General features: G+C 38.3%; 1 protein-coding gene across 1 annotated transcript in view; it reads right to left on the reverse strand.

The window, feature by feature from the left end:
- LOC140232736 (puratrophin-1-like) overlaps window positions 1–24,786 on the reverse strand; it is a 146,026-nt gene extending 121,240 nt beyond the window's left edge. Inside the window, exons 1-2 of the mRNA XM_072312852.1 lie at window positions 24,634–24,786; window positions 6,557–6,778 (exon numbers count right to left, since the gene is read on the reverse strand). Coding sequence (XP_072168953.1) covers window positions 6,557–6,778; window positions 24,634–24,786 — 375 coding nt within the window. The remainder of the gene's footprint in view (window positions 1–6,556; window positions 6,779–24,633) is intronic.
- Between the last annotated feature and the right edge of the window lie 1,167 nt (window positions 24,787–25,953).

A 25,953-nucleotide genomic window follows, 5' to 3' on the forward strand; every position in this document is an offset into this window, starting at 1 on the left:
CCAGTACATACTCCGCATTTAAACAGTTGTCATATTTTCGTAGTCATAATCAGATAATGGACACGTGATATATTATAAAAATGAAAATACAAAACAACGAACACGTCATATGTACAAACATTATTAGCTTCAATGAATTATACTTACCTGAAATATTCTGCATTAAAAAAAAAAAAAAACACGTGTGCCAATTAAACAATATCAAATTAAACAATATCATAGAATTAATAGAACACACAGCGATATCATGCACGGCAGATCAAATCAAGTTCAGTTGGTGAGAAAGCTCATTGAAGTTATAAAGTTGACTTATTTACGTTTTCCTTTCTATTTATGAAAACAGAATTACATTGTATATCTATTGAAGCGGATTGTCTCTGTTGCAAACTATTGCCAAAGATAGCATTGTTAATCTTCTGAGCAAATCCGAATCCTTAAAGTACTGTAATTTTTGCTTGAATTGATAATGTAATAACCCATATGACTTTATAAAGGACTCGCAAATCTAAAGTTTCAAACCGAATAGCTTGTACTAAAACATTACATTGTACACGGTCTATTTCAAAAAATCATTTGAATGCGTTGTGTTAGCATTTAATAGCATCAATCTGCCTTTTATTTTCCGTACGTAAAGCGCACAAAAACGTAACCGACATTACCAAATACAGTGGAATGCCTTGTACGGCGTGATATTATCATTAGAAGTATATCCCATTCCTTTTACTTTTCTTTGCTTGAAGCAGTAGTCAAACCATGTGTCATTTTCGAAGCGACATCACTTGGGAATTAGAATGTATGAAGATGATCGTTACTCGTGTATTTCGCGCTATTATTATAGCATTTGCATTTTCCAACTGTTATTGACAGTATTTTGTTACTGTATGCTTACGATTACGAATGTCGGTTATCAATTCAAAAGACTAGTTCATCAATCGAACTATAAAGGTAATAATTGTGTTGAAAGTAGTTCGGTACAAGTTCAAAACGCAATCGAAGTCATCGTCACAGGGTGAACTAATAGCTCTCTAAAAAAACTTGTTTAGGCCGTAAAGATTGGCGTATGCAATCTTTGTAGAAAGTTTTGACTGAGGCCATCTTTTGAGTATTTTGAGAAATTATATGAAGATTTTTTTTTAAATTATGTAAAGAATTAGTTTGATTTTGACTATGAGAATAAAAAGGCGCGGTTACCTCAATCATGTCGTAGTTCGATTAGGCATGATGGGCAAAGTGAATTCATGACTTGTTGAGAGAGAGAGAGAGAAGAGAGAGAGAGCGAGAGAGAGAGGCCAAGCAAGAGGCAATAGGCTACTTGTTCATAATGCCCACCGACAGACACAAACAAGGTATATCACAGCTAGTAGACGCTTATAATTGACCATGTCAGTTACGCTGGGGTCGCTCATAACACACAAAGGGCCTCCATGGAACACGTCAATTTCTATATGTGGGACAGTACAATATTTTCGCGATTTCGTGCCGAGTAAAGGAATGATATCCTTATGATTTCTGCTGGCGCGCGCTGCTGACCCATCAAATCATCACGTTACACCTTAGGTATCATCTTATAGCTGGATAATAATTTTCCTTTTACATGGTATGCGTTCGTTAGTGCCCTACAATGAAAAAGAAGATTCTTTGGGGAATTTTAGACGAGTATGTGAACCCATTATTTCCGGGACATCGGTAATGAATTAGCCATGCACGAAGTCGATGACCTTTCATGTCGCTCTTGGAAAATTTAAACAATATTGCATTCAGGTTTTAACCTTAACCTGTCAAATAAAAAAAAAAAAAATCATGTGAAAACGTAATTCAGTGATCATGATCTGCGGGGTCAACTCGAGGTCACCCGTGCGAGAACTTTGATATTCTAGACGGGGTTTTTCGGCTTGCCGACTGACTGGCAATAAGCAAGCAAGGGTTTGAAGCTCCTTGGCGCAAGTAACAAGCCTTTCGTATTGTCGGGAATCGTCTCATTTCACGCTTGCGCTGAAACTGTCGGCCGGGGAATGGCGCATGGACTCGCACGCGGTATACACCTGATACACACGTACCGTGTAAGCACTGCGGGAACCAGGGAGGTGAGATGGGATCATGCGGGAACCAAGCACTGGCGGCACGGGGCCGTGCGAAATCGCACCCAAAAGCCGCACGGGTCCGTGCGCCCGACCCGCACGGGACCGTGCGCCAGACCCGCACGGGTCCGTGCGACAGCGTGCGAGGGAGTATGGATCCGCACGCAGGCGTGCGGATCTGCACGGGGGCGTGCAGATCCGCACGGAGGTGCACGACTACGCACGGGTGCGTACAGGGGCGCACGGAGCCATACGCTCCCGTGCGAGATCGCACGAACCTGCACGCAGCCGCACGAAGCGACCCCGTGCGCAGTGCGTGCGGGAGTAACATAACATAATGGTCTGACTGTATAAGTCTGTGTATGAGTCTGTGTATGAGCATACAGAGCTCAAGAGAGTAACCTTGCATATGAACCTTTCTGTGAGTTCATTGCCCCCTCCAGTCACTGCCTACCAGTGACTCTCACAATCCATCTACTGGCTGCAATTTACCTATTACTGTGAACAGGGACTCCGCTTGCAGAGGACATGAATAAAAGAAAGGTAGGGAGCAATTCCAGCAGTGAAGGAGAGCATAAAATCGGGAGTAAAACATGAGGTGAGTACTGAGGCAGAAGCTTCCATCGATTGAAAGTGCCTAACGCTGCCTGGCTGACACCTTTACTCCTGGATGAAACCTCTGAGAGGGCTATATTGATATCCCAGGGGTACAGGAAATGAATCCTGGTCCTATCTACATACGTTAAATATTACAGATGTTAAAACAGGCCATGCTTGCAGTTACTGCATCAAAAGACACATTTCTTTCAAGCATTTGTGACCCGCTACAACAAAAGGATAAGAAAGTCGGGGAAGGACAATTTTCTGAAAATGGCATGACGTTATTCCCTTACTCTTCTACTATAATTTCATATAAAGCATAACTCATAAAAGTATTCGGTTGCGGAGATATTGATGATTTTATTAGCACATGTCATGTACGGTAGTTGAGGAAATCAGAGTTTCGAGAAAAATGCCTTCCAAGTTTTCCTTCCGACCCTATCACAATCAAGGGGAGGTGAGACAGTTTTCACCGCCTGATAATAGAAGGCATGCTCCTAGCGACCTCTGTGATGTTCATTCAAGCTTAGCGCCAGCGGTCTACGCACTACCAATCAGTAATCAGGATACCATGCACTGACCAATAAGATCACTCCCTCGTTGCTAGGGGCGGAGTCTAGCTGCGGCGCTAAACCCAAATCTTCGGACACGTTTCTGTTACGTTGAAAGTCGGAAATCATGGCCCAGAAAAACGCTGATTTCTTGCTTTTCCTTTGATCATTTAGCTCCAAAATTTCGGCAGATGATAGACAAAACATTAGACTACAAAATTATGCCAAAAACAGAAATCCGATTGTTTTTACCAATTTTGATGATGTGACTTCAAACTCGATTTTCTCTGCTCAGCCGTCAGCAACTTTAGGTTCCTTTTGTTGTAGCGGGTCACATTTGTTGGTACTGTTTGGCATAAAACCTGTCGTACATTCATATGATAATTTCTGAGAAGTTTTAAAAAATTGATCACTTAAGGGCTCTGTTCAAGCAAGTCTCCCAAGCTTGGCAGTGTTATTACTCTCAGTCAGAAAAGTAATGCTGCCATCACTCGATCAAAACTTTGCAGTTTAACCCATTACCTACTGGAACCAGGCAGGTTATGTCCAAAAGCTATGAAAATATGCAAATCCAATGGGGAACAGGTTAACTGATTACAAAGTATCAAATGACAAAAGGCAATAATGTCAAGACATATAGTGGAAGAGGAAATTTTACAAAGACAGAAGGAGAGAAAGGGGGTGGGGCGGAGAAGGTTAAATGATAATGAGATTACTAAGGATCACATGCTAAAACTGGTACAGATTTCTTCGCACCTCTACTAGCATATCATCATCAACACAAGACAAAATCCTCTTGCAAGGTAGAAACTGAGAAGGATGCGAGGATTAGAAAGTGAGAGATAGAGAAACAGAGAGACAAAGAGAGAAGGAAAAGGGAAGAGTAGAGGAGAGCGGGAGAGAGGAAGAGAATAGAGGGGAAGGGAAGAGAAGGAATGGAGTCCAATCAGACCCTGTTTTCTTGCTCCCTTCACTGCTTATCAAACTGAGATTGCACAAGCCTGCAAGTGTCAGGCGGGATACATTTTAATGTCAGACATCAGCGCCCCAAGCAGGGTTACAGAAAAAAAAAAAGACCTGCAAAGTGCAACGATTTTAGGTGAACCTCAAGCAGCAACCACAAGCGGGCACAATCACACTGTTTGACAACAGCAGCAGGGAAGGGAACTGAAGCCGGGTAATCGGCGGTCCTGAGCCCTCTACAGACAATGCGCGGCTAATCTTCCGTGCCCTCCCCATTCTGTTTGAGCATGGAAAATCAGGAACCACTTGTTGGTTTTCTCTGCCTTGTCACAACAACCCTGGATCCACAAAACCACATCATTGCCCTGATCACCTAGCTGCATGACCTACTTGCTTCTTTTCTACTCAGAAACACACGACTGTCCCCTCACGTGTTGTCTCAGTGTTGTTGTTGTCGTGTATGTTGTAGGAAAAATGAAGCAACGGTACATCTTAAGTGTCTTCAGCACTGGGAGAAAACAAACAAATCTCCATTGCTCAAGAGAACAAACAAGTTTCATAGTAACGAACAACAAATTTCCAAGACAGCTATCACTATTTGTCAAATTCATCACAAAAGTCAAGACCATAAGACCATTAAATATCTCACTAACAATTAGGTCACATCTGGAGACTGCTAAACAGAAAACACACTGTATCAAATATTGACTAATGTGCATAATAGCACACTGCTGGCAAAACCCCAAAAACTGATAGCAAAAGAACAATAACAATAACAAACAAACAAACAGACAAACAAACAAACAAAACAAAACAAGACTAGAATGAAAATAGAAAATAAATATGCATAGCTACATTCTGACAAATGTTTATACTTGCTAATGACATACAAAATGAGTCTTTTTTTAAACAAACACCTCATATGAGACTAGTAAAAGATCTATCAGTTATCAGCTTGGATTTTTGCCATAATGGAGAAATTCATGTTGCTTGTCACCTTCCACAACACATATAAATCACTTCCAAAGATGCCCAACTAACTAGCATTATAGCTGACAGACATACATACATAAATGACAAGAATAGATATAAATAGTCACACTCTGACCCCTAAGTTTGACTTCAGCATAATTTGACCTACTGCTCCATTGAAATGTCAAACCTATGACCTAACTTCAAGACTGATTTAAAACAAAATAAAATTCCTGATATATAAATCACACACTTCTATAAGAAAGCAAATAATAGCAGTGAATTCCTTCATGTGTCAACACAGTTTACTGTTAACTGGGATGTTGATATGAAAGAAATAATATTACTTCTCAGATTATAGTTTAGCACAATCAGCAATACAGGTTGATAAAGGATTCTCTAGAGGAATCCTTTATCAAAATATTGGACAACTTGAAATATTACAGAAAAAAGAATCTAGAGAGAAAACAAAAGTAACTGTAAACACAGAATATTTTGTTGTATGGAAATTTTGGCAGGTTTTTCACTCCATTGAACTAGCATGAAAACAGATCATGCAAATATTGATTCAGAAATATAAAAACATGCAGAGATGTAGAGAAATACTCTCATAAACAAGAATGGTGCACAGAAATAGCCTGATGTGAAATACTAATCACAGTTCTCTCTTAACCCATTGAGGACGAGTGCCAAATATACTCGCACAGGTGTCTATGGGAGCTACACTGAATTGACGGCCAGCGCATGCGCACACAAACATCTTATCCGTTCGTGGATTTGAAATTTGTTCGCATGTGATGATTGTGTGCGTATGCGCTGGCCGTAGTAATCAGTGTATGTAGCTCTCTCAAGGTCCTCTCGACAGAGTCACATTCAGTCATCAATTCGAACAGAAAGGGACTATTGGCGGAACCAAACATTGCCCGAAGCCTGTTTTCAAGACTTCAACTTAATTGGTAAGTCTTCAAATTGAAGAATTTTTGGATTTTAAGTTGATATTTACCCGCGATACTAAATCTGTCATGATCCTGAATGCTACAATGCGAAGCCCCATTACGCTATGCGTATGGGGCTGCTGGTCGCAGTTAATTGCATGATTACTAAGAAATGAGAGCACTTTGGGGCGAGGTACCAAAACTTTTTATTATCTTTAATGAAGCAGGTTTAAAAGTTTGTTTGAAAAATTAGGTTAAGATACTCTATCAGGAGCTTCAATTGGGACAGAAAGTTTCAAAGTTTCAAAAATCCTATGTTAAAACTATGCTGCAAATTCTCAATCATACAGTTCTATACACACATTGACTTTGATTGCTGGCTGTCAGTTGACCCATGACCCCATGACCCTTCACCTCTAGAGCAACAATACCAAACTTGGTTTGACACTTTACTTACCCAACTCTGCTCCTTGAGCTGTAACAGGAGTGTCCTGCATGGCAGAAGGTAGTCCCTCATGAACCTTGACCCATCACCTTTGAACCTCTTGTCTATGAGGTCAATGACCTGTGTAGTGACGAAGGGGGCGACATCCTCAAAGGGGTGGTAGATATCTGTGAGCACATCCTCCAGGGAGGGCATCGTGGCATCATCATCTTCCTCTTGAACATGGGTTGTATCCTGACATGGCAGAGAGGAGGAGAGATAGACATGAATGTCACCTACTAGACCGCCCTCTCGTGTTCAGTTAGCCACCTATTTCCACAATCTTAATATATATGCCACAGACAATCAAAACATAGTAAATGACACAGTATCATTACTCAACATTGTTGGGTACCCAGTTTACACCTTGGTCCAGAGGGACTCCATTGGTAAAAACATCTCATCCAACAACATGATCACATGGCAGGACTCAAACTCAGGGCATCTGTTTGAAAGTCAGAATCTTGTCCACTACACAAGAGTATACCCCGTTATCTTCTTACTTTTGTTCAATTTCAATGAAACTTTGACTCTTTTACTTAGCTCAATCAGTCTTCCAAAGAAAACTTAACTTCAATTTATTTGATAATTTCCCCTTCATGTCAAAAACTGGTAGCAGACCAGATAATGAAGGGATGGACAGTAAGGACAGTACTGTCTCTAGATGGCAATCACAGAATGGTCAGCGTGTCTGGCCACATCCCAGGAGGCTGTTTATTGGTTCAAAGTTTTACACCATGGCCAGTACTGACCACCAATCAACCAATTTACGGCAGAGGTCACATCAAGAAGACAGATACAGCTGCTGCCACTCTAAGAGTGGATTTTGTTTTCTTAGCATTGCCTTCATGCTGGCTCCGTCCATCTGTGGAAGCATAAATAGTCAATAAATCACAAATAGATAGCTGGACAATATATCAATGAGGACAAGATGTTAAAGTTAGCATCCCTGGACAGGTAGAAAATGAATACTGCAGCAGTGAGGACTCTCAGGGGTAAGCTAGCATTGTAGATTACAAGATAAAATCATCTATCTTTTTAAAAACAGTTTCTTTTCTTTTGCAACTTTATGTACCACTAGTTTCAGTTTTTATGCTAAAGTTTTTTAAATTTCTTCAAATTGATCATTCTCAGTGATTAGGAAGCAATCAAATTTAAGAGACGAACCTATTCAAAATAGCTTCTGACCTCCTGCACTGTCACATTTGCCTAATCAAAGTTATTTGGAGTGGCAAATTGGCTCCCCGGGTTAGATCTCTCTCAACACACAGGAAGTTTTTGTTGAGCTGTAAATACCCAATTGTCACATTATCCGCTACTGATCCATGATCCCTCATTCCCAGTCACGTGTCTCTAGGAAACTTTGTTCACACTCCACGGATGTAACATATTCACACTCAGGGCAAGTTCACTCAAGTAAATTATCACTGAACACACAGGTGTCTATGCAAACAGATTTCCACGAAAAGCTGTGCCTGATGATAAGTGAATATCTCATCACCAAACCTACAAAAGAGTGTCTTATTTGATTGTTAAGAATAAACAGCTATTAGGAATAATGTGAACAAATATGTATCAGTACTTTTCAGTGTATTATCATCAATTACAATGTTACATCTTCAAATTGAAAGATAATGATGAGTATTAGTGAAGGGTTGGAATTTGCAGCTGCTCAGGAACTTTTGACTACTACAAATCATTTGAAATACCTTTGGGGAGGGGGGCAGTTGAAGTTGAACCAAAGTAAGTTCAATGTCAGCTACATGTTTATAGCTAGGTCTCCTAATCAAATGTTGTTGCGAGATTTTTTTTTTTTTAAGGTAAAAGATCTCAATGGAGGACATGCATAAAAAAAATGTTAATTCTGAGTGGCATGTAATCAGATCAAGAAAAGAGACATTGATTTGAACAAATTGAGCATATAATGTATGGTATACTGAAACAAACTGAAAACGGAAATAGTTTGGGAGTAATGACGGAGCTATATTCACACCTGAGATTTTCTGAAAGGTGGTTAAAACTATACAGTCTGCAGTTACCCATCTTTCCAAGGCACATTATGGTAAGTGCCTTTATTTCTGAACACATGAGGTGCTTCACCTGTATGCATCAACAAAGTCTTGAATGGGGGGCATTTCTTTGAAATGTTTCTAATGCCTGCTGTAGTTTTCTCCTTCCTACATCCCCACATCATCCCTTTATTACATTAAATCCAGACACTTTCCTATCTCACAGTTGCTGGCAGACTGAGACTGGTATGTATTTGCTCACTGATCAATAGTCTGCAATGCCCAGTTCCCGAGTCAAAAAGCTTGCACGAAACGTAATATTGATGCTATCACTTAGTGTCGGAGCCCGAGTGGAGGGAGGCTACCTTGACAGTGACAACTCGATTGGAATTTTTGCTCCGTGGCACAGAATTTCATGCTTAATTGAATATCCAGAGTACGGATATATTGACATACTTATCCAATTATTCTCATTCGTGCTTTATTACCAAACGCAGCAATGTGCGCTATATACCAACGAGCCAGCTACAGATATCTACATAAGATGTCAAAAGTATTTCACACTAGTGGACCCAAGAGTTAAAGCACAAAAGCCTCTTTTTTTGCCTGGACTTGCCCAGCAAACACAATAAATTTTGCACACTCCACACTACTATACTCCACATATCATCTTGATATTAAAAATGTCCCCTCCCACTGGATAAAGAATATCTCCAGAACAATGAATATTTGATTGTCGCATAGAACAGAAATCTCTGAAGTATTATAGCTTCCAAAGCATGGTAACATTGTGTCGGGAGAGGGCTTATAACGAAACACTTCAATATTGCAATTTACCAAAACCAAAGTCACAAGCATTGCAATATGTAATGTTACAAATGAAGCAACATACAATATTTGCCATTTCTGCCACTCTCACAAAGATAGCAAATATCCTTCGTTGAAAAAAAAAAAAAATATGCCAGACATACAAATGAAACCAGAGAGAGAGAGAGAGAGAGAGAGAGAGAGAGAAAAGAGTATTTCTGAACTCTCTACGAACCGTCTCCTCCAAATCTGAATCTCATTTTAATCATCTTGCATCTCCCGTAGCATCAGGAGACTGGAGAGTGAAAATGAAGATATTCTCCAGTCTACAGTTCAGACCTGGTCCTTTCAGATTTACCTTTAACTCTGGCTTAGGCTCTATGTAAGTCATTACATACAAATGACAAGTCTCTCTAGCTACCACGAGTATTCACAATCATGAAATCAACTGATAGGGAAAAAAAGGAAGCTGGTGGTAATTCAGAGTCCTAAAGGGCATTTTATGCTCCTTGGAGAGAGCAGGAAAAAAAGGCATGAACTTGTTCAGCCCTTCATGTCATCATCACACAAAAAACATGTCACGTTCAACCCCCCAAAATCCCTCTACCTCATGTTCGCAAAAGTTCACCTGCACTTTTGAAATAAAGTGCACTTGCCCGGAGGCAAGATATGAAAATGCTCCTTCTGATTAGAAGACAATGTGGATTATGACATTCAATATTACAGAATGGGAAGAATCTGCTAGAAATAATTGAGACAGGAAGATGAAAATGCAAGAATTACAATTAACTTGGTCAGTCATCTTTGTTGGCAAAACATATCCATCCAAGCATACCAAGACATAGAAACAATAACAAAACCATTCCAAGCACATGGGTTGAGTTTACATGTGAGTGCAGATAAAGATCTCAACTCTTTCTCAAAAGGGTTTGAGTTTAAAAAGCTTCTTTTTGTACATAACAATGATCTTTGACAATGTTCGACAGCATTTCACTCTATCTGGACAATGCCTTGATGAGCAAAGCATGGCAAATAAGACAGGCGGGAAAATGGCTTCTCTGCCGGGGGATACATCAAAGGGCACATCTGAAGAATACATCATTGTGACTACATTCAAACAGCTCAACAGCTACCTGATCCTCCTCCTACAGTGCCGCATCCCAGTTTACAAATTGATCGATTTTCAGCTGAACTTAAAGGGACATATCTCTCATCTCATAAAATATGTAAAAATATATTGAGTTGAAATACTGACACATTTGGATGAATGTTATGAGATGGGCGATGTTATGCTACCACATTCAGACTTTTCTCATGAAGTTTTTTTTATCTTATATGATGCATTACATCAATTAGGCCTACATCATAAAAATGCTTTACATATATTGGTATGTGATAGTTGTTTTATTGATTGCATAGTCACTTTTTTTTTCGAGACACAGAGAGAGAAGAAGACATCTTTCATCTCATTTAACCCATTGAACACTAATCCCAAATATACTTGGGCAGGTGTCTATGGGTAATGCATAATACTTGTATAGCAAAATCAGCTCATCCTCAATGGGTTATATATATATTTCTTATTTGTAGCAACATTAGCTTTTGATCTAGCAATCTCTGATAAATACAGGTTAGTATTTCTGAATATCACGAATATCACATAGTTACTTGGTATACATTGACAGAAATCCTTACTACGATGACATACAAGACTCACTAACAATGAAATTTCACATAAGGTGATAATAAATATAAGTTCTGTTCAAATCTTATCACATTTGAAACTTTATCCTTGCAACTGTCCATAATCATAATTACCAATTGCTATTAATATATACATATATATTTTTGAGGTAATACTGGAAAACATATTTTGTCTGTTGACCTTTTATTCTAACCTACATTCATAGTATTTGTAAACTTCTCTTCACAAACTGTAACAATATTGCCAATTAAATTTTTGTGGTGATTTGTCTCAACTATTCTGCAGCCATGGCCTGGAAGTTGGATTAGTCCCTTGAACAACATTGAATGAATTGTGTCCGCAACATCTCAGTCACGCTTGGCATTCCATAACCTGTGAGTCCATCCATCTTCCAGGCTATCTGTGTCCACCACACCAATCAGGAGATGAGGAAAAGACTAGTCTACAATAATAGACCCAAATTTCTACCTTGAAATATCATTACAAAACAATCAGTTCATTGGGGGAAAGATGTGAAAGATGTGCCATAGCACAACTGACTTGACACATCAGGGAAAAGCCATACATAATATGTCTTTCCGGAAATGCAAAATATTTTAACTTCAGTTAAAGACAGGAGTAAGGGGTGCTATGCAAGTGATAGTACATGATGTCAAATGACAAGGTCTACTAATCTGCTGACTAACCTTTTGATGCATTCATCATATCATAATGAATGGTTCTGTGTGAGGGTCTACGAAGTAAAGTTAAAAAGAGGGCCATTGGAAATTAGCACACATAATTCCCCATATTTATGTTGAATTCACCAAGGATACAACAACTGTTATGACTGAAACAAACTGACTCGTCTTAATTCAAATGCAAAACCCAATGCAGCACAAGTATTTATCAAATTATGACTTATAAATGAAATACACAAACTTCCAAATAAAGAACTTCAAGCAAATAAAGAACTTCAAGCAAACATACATGATCATTTCAGTACCATGTTTCTTAAACTAAAAAGTGACAAGTAAAAAGTCATTGAAGTTAGAGATGCATCTCTATGACGTAAACAAAAAAGATGATTCATAATTACAAAGGCTGGGTCATTTGATTCGAAGACATTCATGACCCACCACCAGCCCCCCCCCCCCCCTCCCACAAAAAAAAAAAAAAAATGCAGACCAAAAGTGCCCTCATGAGACTTCAGATGTATTATTTTGAGGTGACAAATGTTGTGAAGGACCACAAGTCCCTTTGTACCTGGTATAATACAGTGTACAAGGTCTCTTATGACACAGGGTTTGTCCTTTTCATGTGGAGCTGTCAAGGGATACAGAAGAAATTTGGTTTGGAGAAAGAAGAGACTGACACTGGTAGCTGTGATATGCAAGAAAGTCATGTCTCACAAGGTGGCAGAGTGGTGGAGAAGACTTTGTTTTGCTAAGAATGTGACCACACCTAACATTACATGGCTATAGAGACTTGAAAACAGCCTTGTATGTGAGGGGCTAGGAACAGCTGAAGCAGTACAATCGCCACCGCTTACTTGGGACAACCATGGAATAAGCTTAACACACTGTAAAACCAGACATTTTAGTGATGTGCATGAAACTTTTGTGAATTTCGCGAGGAGCCAAGATTCGTGAAAGTAAAATGCACATGAAAGTTTTTGTCTACTAAATGCCAATGACAATTCCCGAAAATGTCAAGCCATGATGATCAAATGTGTCTGGTTTTACTCTACATCAAGAATCCTTCAGTTTTTGACCTTCAGGAATGGAAGAAAGTTTCTCTGTAGTATGAAGATTTGATGGAAACTGTAGTCCACTGGATTGACACAGGGAGGTGTGTCTCACCTCCCTGATTGACATCTCTTTCTCTTTTAGCTGCACTAATTTGCCTTGGAAATGTTACGGTAGGCCTCTACAATAGAGGATAAATATGCACATCTGCTGGTATAACAATTTTTTGTGTCTCATCAGAAGAAATTTCAGTATTATTTAGTAATTATTGATTTTAAATGAGTGGCAGCACAAAATATGAAGTGACATTAAATTTGCTATTTTTACAGTATTTATTCTTTTCACTAATATGATTCTCATAAACTGTTGTCACTCCTGCAGTATTCATAGAACTGGCCTTTTGTTATGTCTGTTGTAAAAACACACACACATTCCACACACATTCCACAGAAGTAAAGCAAACGATATTGTGCTTCATTTCCTTTATGTTTAATGTTTTTCTTTTTGACATTCAAATTTCATGGTGTCCATGAAGGGATGTAGAATAAAACATTCCTTATTTCAAGTTATTGATTCACAGCATACCAACATGAGGACCCAACTAAAGCAGTGTGAAGTTGTTGTACTTGTTAAATACCCTTTGTACATCTCAGCAGCTGTTGTCTGGCTGCCCTTGAAAAGGCCGAGAAACTCTGTCTGGGGACAATTATTTCAGCATATCACATTGACCATGGCTCATTGTTGTGGATGAATAGTATAACAACGTGAATCGATATAGCCGTTGATATTTCTCCCTGCACGCAGTGAAATTACATACAAAAGAAGTGTACTCTGATAAGACAAGAAAATTGAGGGTCCTTTCCTGCTCTATGGTTTGTCTCATGCATATCCCCTCTGATAAATGAGACATTTAGAGGAATGCTAAGTGGCATTCACTATTCCTCATCGAATGGATGACACATCCCTAACGGGGCTTAAAGGAGGAAAGATCCAGGCAAGATGACAGCAAATAATCTTTTGGGATAATTAATTTTAAGCAAACTCGACATCTAACCCCCTAGGTCGTTGGAAACGTTCCAAAGTAGCACCACCAAAACCTTTCCTCCCCTCACGGAAATAATTAGCAGTCTCGTTAAGTATAATTTCAGCAAATTAAAAGTCATGTGACACACACACTTGTGACTGAAATCACAGCAGGTTGTACATCACACATAAGCTGCTAATTGCCAGACCAAATCAAAAGTCAATCACATTATACTGACTGTACAGCTAGAGCCTGCGGAATCTTGCTCACAGCGTTAGGTGTCAAAAAAGATATGATACATTTGGCGAGCTATATCTACAAGAAATGAAATGTGCAAATTTTCACGCCACCGGCAAACCGGTTGAATCACCCATTCCCCTCACCCAATCAGGAAATCTTGCTACCCACAGTCAAACTGTTAATATTCTAATTAGTTCGGCAGACATTCAATTTGTCCCCCACTTCTTGTTGTCAATGAGTAATGTGTGATATCATTGAGATTAACATTCAGAACAATTCTGGGAATACCCTTGTGTAATAATTCCAAAGATTATAGATAAGGATGTCTGGGCATAAAGGGGCAAGTCTGCTGACGTGGCATTCTACACACATACAACTTTCTTCTTGTCCTTCTGTCTCATTTTTAGCCGTCAAACTAAAATGTGAAAAAGGGGGTTGGGGTATTTGTTTTTTATCAGGGTACCTTGGAAGGTGGGACTATTTGTGGAAAACTATGTCTGAACTGCTGGATAATTTGACCTATCATTTCATATCACATCAACATTCTTAAAACTAAGAAGACTGGAATGATGAACTTGGATTAATACAAAGATGTGTATTGCCATCTACAGATGAAAGTCAACCCACATAGGAAATTTTTGATTAGATATATTACATTTTATCAAAGGGGCCTCACATGAGACTAGAACTGAATGGATGGCTCCATAAAGAATAGGCATGTATATAGACCTACAGGTTACTACTTTCTTTGGCATATTGCAGGCTGAGCGACAGAAAGTCCTAAGTGCAATTAAGACTCCTCTCTAGTTCTTTGCTCATATTGTGATCAAGCTGACAGTTATTTCATTCTAGTTTAGCTGATGACACAATATATTTTAACAAGGTAAGTCTCATCAGAAATGACTTCAAGTGACATCTCAGGGACTAAAGGGCCAGGCGTGCCTCAGTGGGTGGTTGCATAATGAACTTTCATTACGTTCATATAAACCCCCACCAGTCTCATCTCACGTTCATCATGAATTAATAAGCCCACAAGCAACCTCTGGAGCACAGAGCAATTAAAACAGGAAAGAACAGGTTTGCTCAATGATGCAAAAAGAAATGCTTACTTAGAATGCGAGTAAGCTGACAAAATTAAAATGCATTACATCAGAGATTATTTACCTCCAGAAGGAAATCAGTTATTTATATCACGTACCATAATTTACACTATTCTCAACACTCTATTTTTAGTTAAAATGTGACTGACTCACAATGCTAAATCATTACTCTTTACTATAAGTAGCATCCATAACCTCCTTTGTCACAATGTGATTGATAAAACTACACATACAGCTGATAAATGTCAAAACAAGAAAAATGTTATGATATAAATAATGGAATTTCCCCTTTGACTGAAGGCACCTACAAAGATGCATACAGCATAGTGGAGCTTGTTGTTCTAATCAGCCATGAAAGTCTTCCATGGTAAAGACGGGACCAGTTAGACAGACAAACTATTATCACTTATGATTTTTTTTTTCTACAGAACCACACAGATAACTCCCTGTGCTGACTTTCACGGAAATGACAAATTGGTGTTAACTCCTGTGTAACAAAATCCAGTGTTTATTTCTGTGCAATAACATTACTGACAAGCCAAGTGTTTACTCATGTGTAACAAAACCCAGAGTTTACTCCAATGTACTAACAAGGCAAGTGTTCATTCCAGTGTAATGAAACCCAGTATTTACTCCTGTGTCATAACAAACCAAACATTTCACCACACTGAAACATAAACTGGTGCTTGTTACTGTGTGTAGCATTTTCTCAGAAATGCCAGTATCTTTATACCAACTTGACTAAGAACAGAAAAAAAAAATGCAGTATAATGGAATTTGGCAACTGGCAAATGGCAACTCATGTCCATTCATTCCATTTCCACCCACCCTTGACTATATCCGACATACTCCGCTCTCCAGGTGCTTTGGATTAAAGACGGCTTGTGATGTATCTTCATCAGCCTCTCCTGCAATCTTCGATCTTCCCCTTTGGGGATTTCATCTCTCCATTCCTTTCCTCATTCTCCTGCACAAAGCAGTCCTACTCTGAACATCACCTTTAACTATTGATTGCAGCGCTGCTCATCTTTAATGGCCCACGTGCCATGCACTGCATACTGCATAATCTCATACTGTAACCTTAGCGATCATCTGTGCATCACTACAGCCTGCTTCACATTTTAAAATGCATCATCCAATCATGCATCATATTTGACCTAATTTCTGATGTATATAAAGTTTGCAACAATTGCTGCCAATCTTCTCTATTCACAAGGCATTTCCACATCCCTTCTCTCTTCTCCGCTTCAGGTTGACTTTGTGAGATGTCCCTTTGAGATGCCACGGGCTGGAAACCAGAACTAAATTTTCCTAATCTCTTCACCAAAATAGTACCGGTCTCTGCGCTTCTCATTTCACGCTCAACTTGCAGCTTGTAATGGGGTAGAACCCCAAGTGTGACGGCAAACCATCCAGCTCCTACAAGTTCTTCACAAGAGTGTGTGTCTTGCCCAATTCACCCTCTCTACATTCTCTACAAACGTGCCCAAAGTCAATATTGCCGTACTTCATGAACTATGTGGAATGCAGAAGTAAAGATCCCAGTGAATTTTGTTTTGCTAGAGCTTGGTACAGTCTTTGTCAGTAGAAGAATGCAAAACCATGTCAAGTCTTCCATCATATTTAGGTGAGAATTTTCTGTTACAGCTTATGTGTCACATTATAACACTCTGAATTCATGAACTATCAATGTACGGAACAGCTGCAAACAATAAGTAGTATGCCTTCTTGATGTTTAACGAGTCAGAAGGCACTTAACTTAAAATCAAACCAATTTCAACAACCCAATGAATTAAATGATGATAGAGGTTTATGTTTGAACAATAATTACTGAATTCACTTGATTAGTCAAAATGACACATCACAATTAATGGGTTCATTTTTCCCTAAAATACATATGTCTAGTACTGCCCATATCATGGCACAATATTCTGATTTTTAAAATCAAAGAAATATCTAGAAACTTTTTTTAAATATTTTGTGCCACCATCTATCAAATTCATCAAATTGGCCACACTGTCTTGACTTCGATGTATGTAAGTCTGTCTATCTGACTCTCTTGATCTCTCTCTCACACACACACACACACAATCTCCACCATCACATCTCAGAAGTGCATTCCGGGGGCCCTAATTGCTTTCACTTGACTCTCAGATTAAGCATCACATAGGGGACAAGAAGATCAGGTCGTACCATTTACATCACAAAACTGAAACTACGAACTAAATATGGGTAATTGTTGATTACTGGCAGCTGACATAAACAGGTGAAGATTGTCAACAGAAAATATACACACCCACCCACACACACACACACACATACAAAACATCGACATATCTCCTATAAACACAATTTCATTCAGAACACATCTAGTGAAATTAACTGATGTTGTTACAAGTAGATGCATCAAGAAAATTAAGTATCTACTTCTTCCTTGGCAGCATTTCTTCAAAACAGGAGATTGAAAAAAAAAAAAAAAAGATGTGGAAGAGAAGAGGAGGGGAGATAAAAAGAGGACATTGACAAGGAATGAACAAACTAAAAGAGAATGATTATTTCACCTTGTACAACATGTGAATTGTAAGATGATGTTCAAAATTTCAAAATGCACATGTTACTTCTGAACTTCACGAAGACAAAAGATTTGAATTACATTCTCCATTAATCACTTAAGATACCAGGTCTCAATCCGCAGCATCTTTTGGGCGAATCCATCCTGAGTAAATTGTGACTCACACCTTCAATCAACAAGCATGTCCACTAACTTCCAGGTAATCTGGCTCTTGTCTCTACAGGCTGAAATAACACAATTATCAGTATTGCACCGTGCTCATTTGAAGGCGAGAGAGGGGATAACTAACCTCATTTCCTATGCATGGGACTTCACAATTATCGGCCCAATTTGAGGTAACTCTATTTGCAATGCATGGGCTGGGACTTTACAATCACAATGATATAGAATACAAAGTTACGGTAATGGGTGAAATTGACAAAGAGAATGGTACATGCTGAAAGTATAGCACAATACCAAATTAGAGTGGACACTCTTTTCTCAGAATTATCCTTCAACTGACAGCAGATTTAGAGGATTTTATTAGAACAATATGACAGCATACTGAAAATTTTAGATGAAACTAGAAAAAAAAAATGAAAATGATGACTAAATGTCAATAGGTTAAATAATTTTATGACATCGAGTTGGATAATTTCACCTGTGCAAATAAGGTCAATAATTTTTCATAAACTTTGTCATTTCCCAATTTGCCAGAGTTGTCAAGAAAAATTACTAATTCCTCATTAATTTCTGTCTATCTGAATAAAATATTCAAGTCACAGAGGCATTGTTGGTCACTGGGCTGACTGGCAAAATGACATTCACTCTCAGTTATAACATATATTTCATAAAAGTTCATACTACAGCCATAAATACATATGATCCAATATTTGCAAGACATCAAAGTATGCCCTTCAATTCATATTTAGTAGTGGATTCCAATTCCATGTGTCTGAAAAAAAAAAATCCTTGTGAATGCTGTTTCTTTTTATCCATTTTGCCATGTGTGAATTCCCTATTTTGGCTTTGTTTTGTTCTGGATTATTTGTTTGAGCAATCACATATCTTTAACTACTGTCTCTACCACAGTTCAGGAAGAATTATGAACTTGATTCCTCCCCTAAAATTGTATGTTAGCCACAGCATGACCTGTATAGCAGTACTACTTAACCAGCATCTGAGATATCCAGGATTGTTAGGAACTACCAAGTTCACATAAAAATGCAAGTAATAGCTCAGACTTCCCCTTATCTTCCCAAATATATTAGTGAGCCAAATGTTTAGCTCAAGATATGTTTGACTTCTTCCTGATTGGCTCAAATATCTGAGAGTCTATTTCCACAATGTCCTTCCTTGAATCCTTGGTGACTTTGCAATATACATTATTAGTAAAAAACAGCAATAAACAGATATAAAATTACAGCAATAAGCAAAAGGCAGAAGTTTCTACTCAAAACCTCAGGTCAGAGTGTAGAAATCTTGGCTCCACTCACTATAAATACCCCCCCCCCCAAAAAAAAAAAAGAATCCTTGGCAAAATTCTTGAATCTTTCACACCACCATTAATTTAATCTTGCTTCTCAGGATGCATAATTTATACTCAATTTGTGAAGGCAGAATCAGCGGTTTGAGACACTGATCCAAAATGTTGATCCAAAATGATTTCCACCAGTGATGCTGTTTATGCTCAATTTTTTCAAGCTTGAGAAAGAGCTGACTTCACGAACATACACTGCGCATTGATTTGATTTGATTTGATTTGATTTGATTTGTTTGATTTGTTACACTGTGTAATGAAAAATTATAAACCCCTGTTGGAAGCTATTGTAGTGAGCTGTTCATTATACGTGATTTACATTCAGTGCTTCCCAAGTGAACTTGACTGGAGAGAATTGCAGAACGTATACACACCTTTTTGTGGATTTTGAATCAGCGTTTTGAAATGGCATTATATCAAAGTGAGTCAGGGTACAACTGTGTTTCAAAATGCTGATGATGGTCCCAAAAAAGTAAGCATAAATGCACCCTCAGTCTCCTGGAATTTCCTGGCATCTCTTGTTGTCTCCTGATGTTTCACAGTATATCAGCATACTTTCATTTAGTCATCTTTTTTTTTGGGGGGGGGGGTGGAGGGGAGGGGTATTCATCAGTGATTGGTGATGAGTAAGAAAGTAATTGCTCTGTAGTCTTTGAGAAGTGACACACTCAAAGGGTGGTCCTTCCAACTAGTCATTATACACTCAGCCCAGGATATCGTCACAAATTAAGAAAGTTTTAAAAAAAAATCCTCCCGTCAACAGACTTGAAAATACGGAAAAGGACAAGAATACTCAACAGGACATAGATCTGTCTCCACTCTCACCAAACAGAGTAATAGAAAAAAAAATGTGGTTATCAAATTTCATCCAGGGTACCGGAAAATTGATTCATTTATATGTCTTATTTCCGCAATCATTATTTCTCAAGGGTAAAGTCTAATCTAATCCATGGTGTAAGAATGGCATCATATTCCATGATAACAGGTTTTCAGTCAACACTGTGATATCTGACTATACTTTATAAGATACTTTGTTAACACATATCAAATAAATATTTTTCTTTTCCCCAGAGTAAGATATCACAACTTATTTTTCTGTTTTCATAATAACAAACATTTAAATTATACATATATTGGTCTAATCTAATCCATGGTGTAAGAATGCAATCATATTCCATTATAACACTCAACAATGTGAAATCTTAAGATATTTCACAAAATGCCTTGTTAACACATTATCATACAAATACTTAGAGTATATGTTTCTCTTTTCCCCAGAGTAAGATATCCCAACTTATTTTTCTGTTTCATAATAAACATACTTTTAAATTTGACATCTTGTTGACATCTTGGTATGTCAAACTGTTTTGACTAATGCTATGTCATTGCTTAATATTTATAAAGTAGCAACAGAAATTGTCATTTTCTCAAACATACCCAAAACATAATTTTATGACAAGAGCAAGAAATATAAGAACTGACATACTGTGTGTCTCCTGAATAAACAAGTAATGATATATAGTGAACTGTGTCAAGCATTTTTTTTTCTGCTTCACACACATTAGCATATTTTATTTTATAGACCCAACAGGACACCAAATATAAGGTCTACAAAATATTACGAATGATATTTGAAATTTAAAGATCATTCAGATGTCAAGGTTAAGGTAAAATGTTTATACCTGTGAGGTTTGATTAGAAGCTTGCATCAAAAGTATGTAGCTCTTTACATCTTTATTTCCTGTAAATTGCATGTTTCTCGACTGAAGATACATCAAAACAAAGATGTATCTAGATACACATGAACAAATGGTAAAATGACACTGTAATGCTTGGATGTCTAATGAAATAAGATAAAATATGAAAGGAACTATACATAAAAGCAAAGTTTTTTTATTAAAAGTCCCATCAATCAGTGGCTTTCTAAAAATTGCAGAAATAGGACACAGAAGTGATGACACAAATATAGGGGAAAAAAGGAGAACTCGAGCAGTTGAAAAATGAAGATAAACAGTATGATAACCAAAATCAATTTACAGGTTATCACCTCACTGAATATCTACTTGTGACATCACAAATCATATGAGACAAAAAAGTGTCTTTTTATGACTTTTATAAGGCGAGTTGTGAGGGTTTCCATCTGGGCCCATGACCCTTGACCTCTAAGGGGGTGATTTTTATTGCAAGATAGCAGAGGAAGCACTGACACGACCTACTTTCTCTTCTAAAGGGCTTTTTACACTTGTGTTTCTTAACCCCGGACTTTCTCTGACCCAGGACTATCGTTAGTCCCGTACCAATTTTTTCAGCTTTTTACACTCGCCAATTAGTCCCGTACTATCTCTTGTCCGGGGCTAAGGAGAAAACTGACCTTTTTACACTCGTCTTTCTTAGCCCCGGACTTTCCAAACCACATGAATATTCATAATTACGCTGTGTACTGTACACGTACACGCACGCACCGGCAGCACTTGATTACCTCGTTTCTGATTGGTCAGTGAGGGTCGCACTTCGTCTCCGTCGCTTAGCCCAGGATTATTTTTTCGTTCTGTTTACACTCACTTGCTTGGCACCGCAATTGCGGTGCTAGCACCGCAATTGCGGTGCTAACCCCTGCTATTTTGCAGGGCCAGATAGTACCGTACTATCGGTGGGGCTAGCCCACTTTGGCAAAAACGAGTGTAAACAGAAAGTGGGCTAAGGATAGTCCCGTACTATCGGTGGGGCTAAGGCCCCCCCTTAGCCCCACCGATAGTCCAAGGCTAAGCAAAAATTTACAAGTGTAAAAAGCCCTTAACAGTTTGACACGTCTAGGTGTTAGGGTGCTCCATTTTGAGAGAAATGATTTTTACAACAATTACAGAAAGTGAGGAATTCTTTGAAAAGGTAATTAGTAGCACCTAATGGGACTGCGCACTGAGAGTACAAGGTGACTGTGCTATACACTGGTCGACATGGCCCCTTCTGAGTTATGCAGGCAAGATTCTAATAAGACACTGATCACAGCCAATGGCTTTTGCTCAGTTTTGTCCACCGGTTCACTCACAGCATGAAGGGCAAATCATATCCTATAAACCATATGTATGTCTCAATCTATATCAAAACTTACGGGAAAAACGGGGAAATCAGAATAACTAAAAATAGAATAACTGAAAATAAATATCCCTATCAGTAGACCACTGCTTTGGTGAAAGTAGATACAGCTTTGAATCATAAACAACCCCCTCTGTATCAACAAGGACTTTTTCATTATTCACATTGAATACTTCAGTCTTCACTACATTTGTTCTGAAGGAAACTAAATCACCTACGTGTTACTGTTAATATTCAACTTTATCTTGCATATAAATGGCTATACAAATATTATTTTGATTTCAACTTTCAAGAAATTATATCATACATTTGTCTGATTGGTAGTGATTAAGAACCGATTTTAACAAAAGCTGGGATATTTATTTGCTGTAAAAGACATATCGCATTTACTCTTCTTTAGGAAAGAAAAAAAAAACTAAAATACTTTCTTTCAGATGCTGCATTTCACCAGAACTCTAAAGAACATTTGTAAGGGAACAGAAAGTGGATACCATGGCGGCTTTCTGCACTGAGGCTGAAATCCTGCGATATTCATTATCACTCACATATCCAAATCATTCGGCGCAGCGACCTGGAAATGTATGGCAAAACCATACCAACCAGATTGCCGACAAAATAGAATCGTAATCGCTCATTAAGCCTGCGTAGAGGAGGGAGTTCCCGATCCCTCCTCATTAAAATTTCCAGTTCCGAAGCCTCTCAATCAACATCACGATGGCCTGCTTGCTCTATTAAGTCTCCAATTCCTGAAATAGTTCAATGCAGAGTCTCAAAAACATGTTTGTCTCATATATGGAATTCATGGGAGTAAGTTATGATGAATGCCTATTTTGGTTTAATGTGAAATCACCTCCAAATGAGATACATCTTTGTAGGGTGGAATTCGGTGAGCTTTATAGGTATTCAATCAACCATAAAATAGGTTCCCTGTTCCACTACGCTGCAATGTAATAGGTCCGGTAAAAACATCATCTGACGCATGCCTTTCAATTAGCGGATGTGTATCATACCAGGCAAAACAGGAAATCAGACACATTTTCTTATAATCGTCCTCAAGCACTTCAAAGGACCATTGAGATAAGTTAGAGGGAAATAGATCATGTATACCGTATTTGAGGGGACAGCAAATGTGAGAGATTTCTCACAAGGTTTACGGGTTTTCAAGAAGGATTTTTTTTTTTTTGTCATCTGGTCGAATGTAAAATAATTATGTTCTACTAATAAACATCAAAAGGCTTATCTTTCTCAAGAGACTATGAACTTCAAATTTAGATATTAGATATTTTTAAACACAAGATTCAAGACTATGATTCCTAATGCTTGGCTTTCCATAATAATTTTTCTTTCTTCACTTTTAATTTGCACAGAGGATGTGGAGCATTTAAGTCACAACTGCTTAAAGGTCCAGTTTACCTTTGGGAGCAGTGATTTCAAAAATTTTCAAGATATCATATTTGATGCATATGTGTAGGTCTGTTGTATCATAAAACATCCTACCATATGAAATATTTGCAATAAAACCTAAAATATAAGGAGATATCAGGGATTTTCTCAATAAACCGTAACTGTATACGCTTTAGTCTGGAATTTTTTTATTATAACTATTGTTCACATTTTGTGTATTTAACAACACTTAACATCCATTATACGAATTCAAATTTTGACAGTGGTTGTTTCTATCCCTAACTCACATTTTAGAACTATTTTATAGCACTAATGCTTTCATCTGCAAATGGTAAATTATGCCTTTAACAGTTATTGCAAAATACAGATCTAAAATCTGTGCCTGCATACATGTGTCATTTTCAAAAGATCATTTTAAGTGCCTTCTCACTTACCTCAACAGACTGAAATATTTGTAACTGTCGTTTGTTTCTACTTTCATTTAGAGATGGCCATTACTGTGCCAAGTGTAATTCTTGACAAAATATTTTCCATAAATATCAGCTCTCCCTGTGAGAGGATTTACTTCTGTCTTGGACAGTAGGAATGACACACTGACACACACACACACACACACACACACACACACACACACACACACACACACACACACAGAAGTAATATGTGTAATGAAGATCAGTTAAGCAGCAAAAGGACACTAACAGCAAAATGAAAAGACACTATGCCCCTCTGCAGTAAAGCTGCAAATGTTCATTCACATACCTGTTCTTAAAAAAACAAAAACAAATTAAGTCTATGACTGATGAAAGAGCAGCTCTCTCCGAAATTGATGTACCCCTTACAATCTCACCTGTATTGGGGAGAATCCCGTCCATGTCGCCCCTAGCAACCATTCCACAAACTTGAGGAGCACAGCTCCACAGCATGACAACACCAGTAGGGTGGAGCCAACATCTCGGCACAGGTAGGCCAAGATTTGGGGTAATCCCTGAAAGCCATCCATCTTTTTCTTTTCTTTCTCCTCTCTCTCTCCTTAAGCCCTGCTCAGGGTTTGATCGTCTCCTTGTTACCTAACACAGTTCTCATTCCAATGAATTCCATCACCATGGCAACACTCCTTAGATGACAGAACTAAATGATGATTACGAAGATGATTGTAGTGATGATGGTGATGAAGATGATGATGATAAAGTTGAACACTCTGTCAATCCCATCCTACCATGACAGGGAGCGGTAGTCATTTTTCCCCCTGCATGAATCAAAGACACCTGTCAGTAAACAGCTGCACTTTTATCTGTTTTCACATCCCTTTCTGAAACATCCTAACCTGCTTGCTAAATGCAACCTAATGCAAGACTGAACAATAACATCTCTCCCCCAATTACAGTCTGTAAACTACTACATACATCAGCAAACTTTGAGTTTCAGAACAGTCTGTCAAATTCCTTGTCACAGCTAGGAGTCTGTGTGGTCGTCACAATGGAGAAATCTTTCCTCAAACTTTACTTCGAACTTTTTTTTTCCCTTGAGGTACATCACAAGGTTTTGACACAAAAGCAGAAAGATACACATAAGAGTTACACAAGTGAGAGAGATAATCCAGGGAAGGGTGTTATATCCTGCTTTATATGTTCCTGACGCAGAATAAAACCTTTTGCAGCAGGTACAACAAAGATAGCCTGGTTTTCCTCTTGTCTTTTATATAAACTTTTCATTCTGAAAGTAAAGAAATTCTCAGTTTTTTGGACAATCAACCAGCTGTTTACTCCATGATATGATCCAGTTTGGTGCTGCCAAATCACATCTGCTCATTTGCGACCAGAATGACTCCCAAACTCCACATCACCAGGGATGAATTCCGACAGGGCATCGTCAACTCCGATCCACACATCCTGGAGGACTCCCTCTGGTAGAAGTGACAAGGACATCAAGGTTGTATCTTTCCTTTCTTCCCAACTCATGTATGGAGGCAGAATAAAGCTTGCTTCCTTCTGACTGAAAACATATATCACATTCACAGACACAAAGAAGGTGGCGAATATCACACTCTTCATGAAATAGCCAAATATTGCAGAATCCGTGACAGCTCTCCTCTATAGAAACGTAATCCATGAGCTAGATATATATCCTGATGTAGAGATGAGAGGGTAAGAATGAAGACAGGAGAGAG

Source organism: Diadema setosum, chromosome 9, assembly GCF_964275005.1.
Source record: "Diadema setosum chromosome 9, eeDiaSeto1, whole genome shotgun sequence".
Lineage (NCBI taxonomy): Eukaryota > Metazoa > Echinodermata > Echinoidea > Diadematoida > Diadematidae > Diadema > Diadema setosum.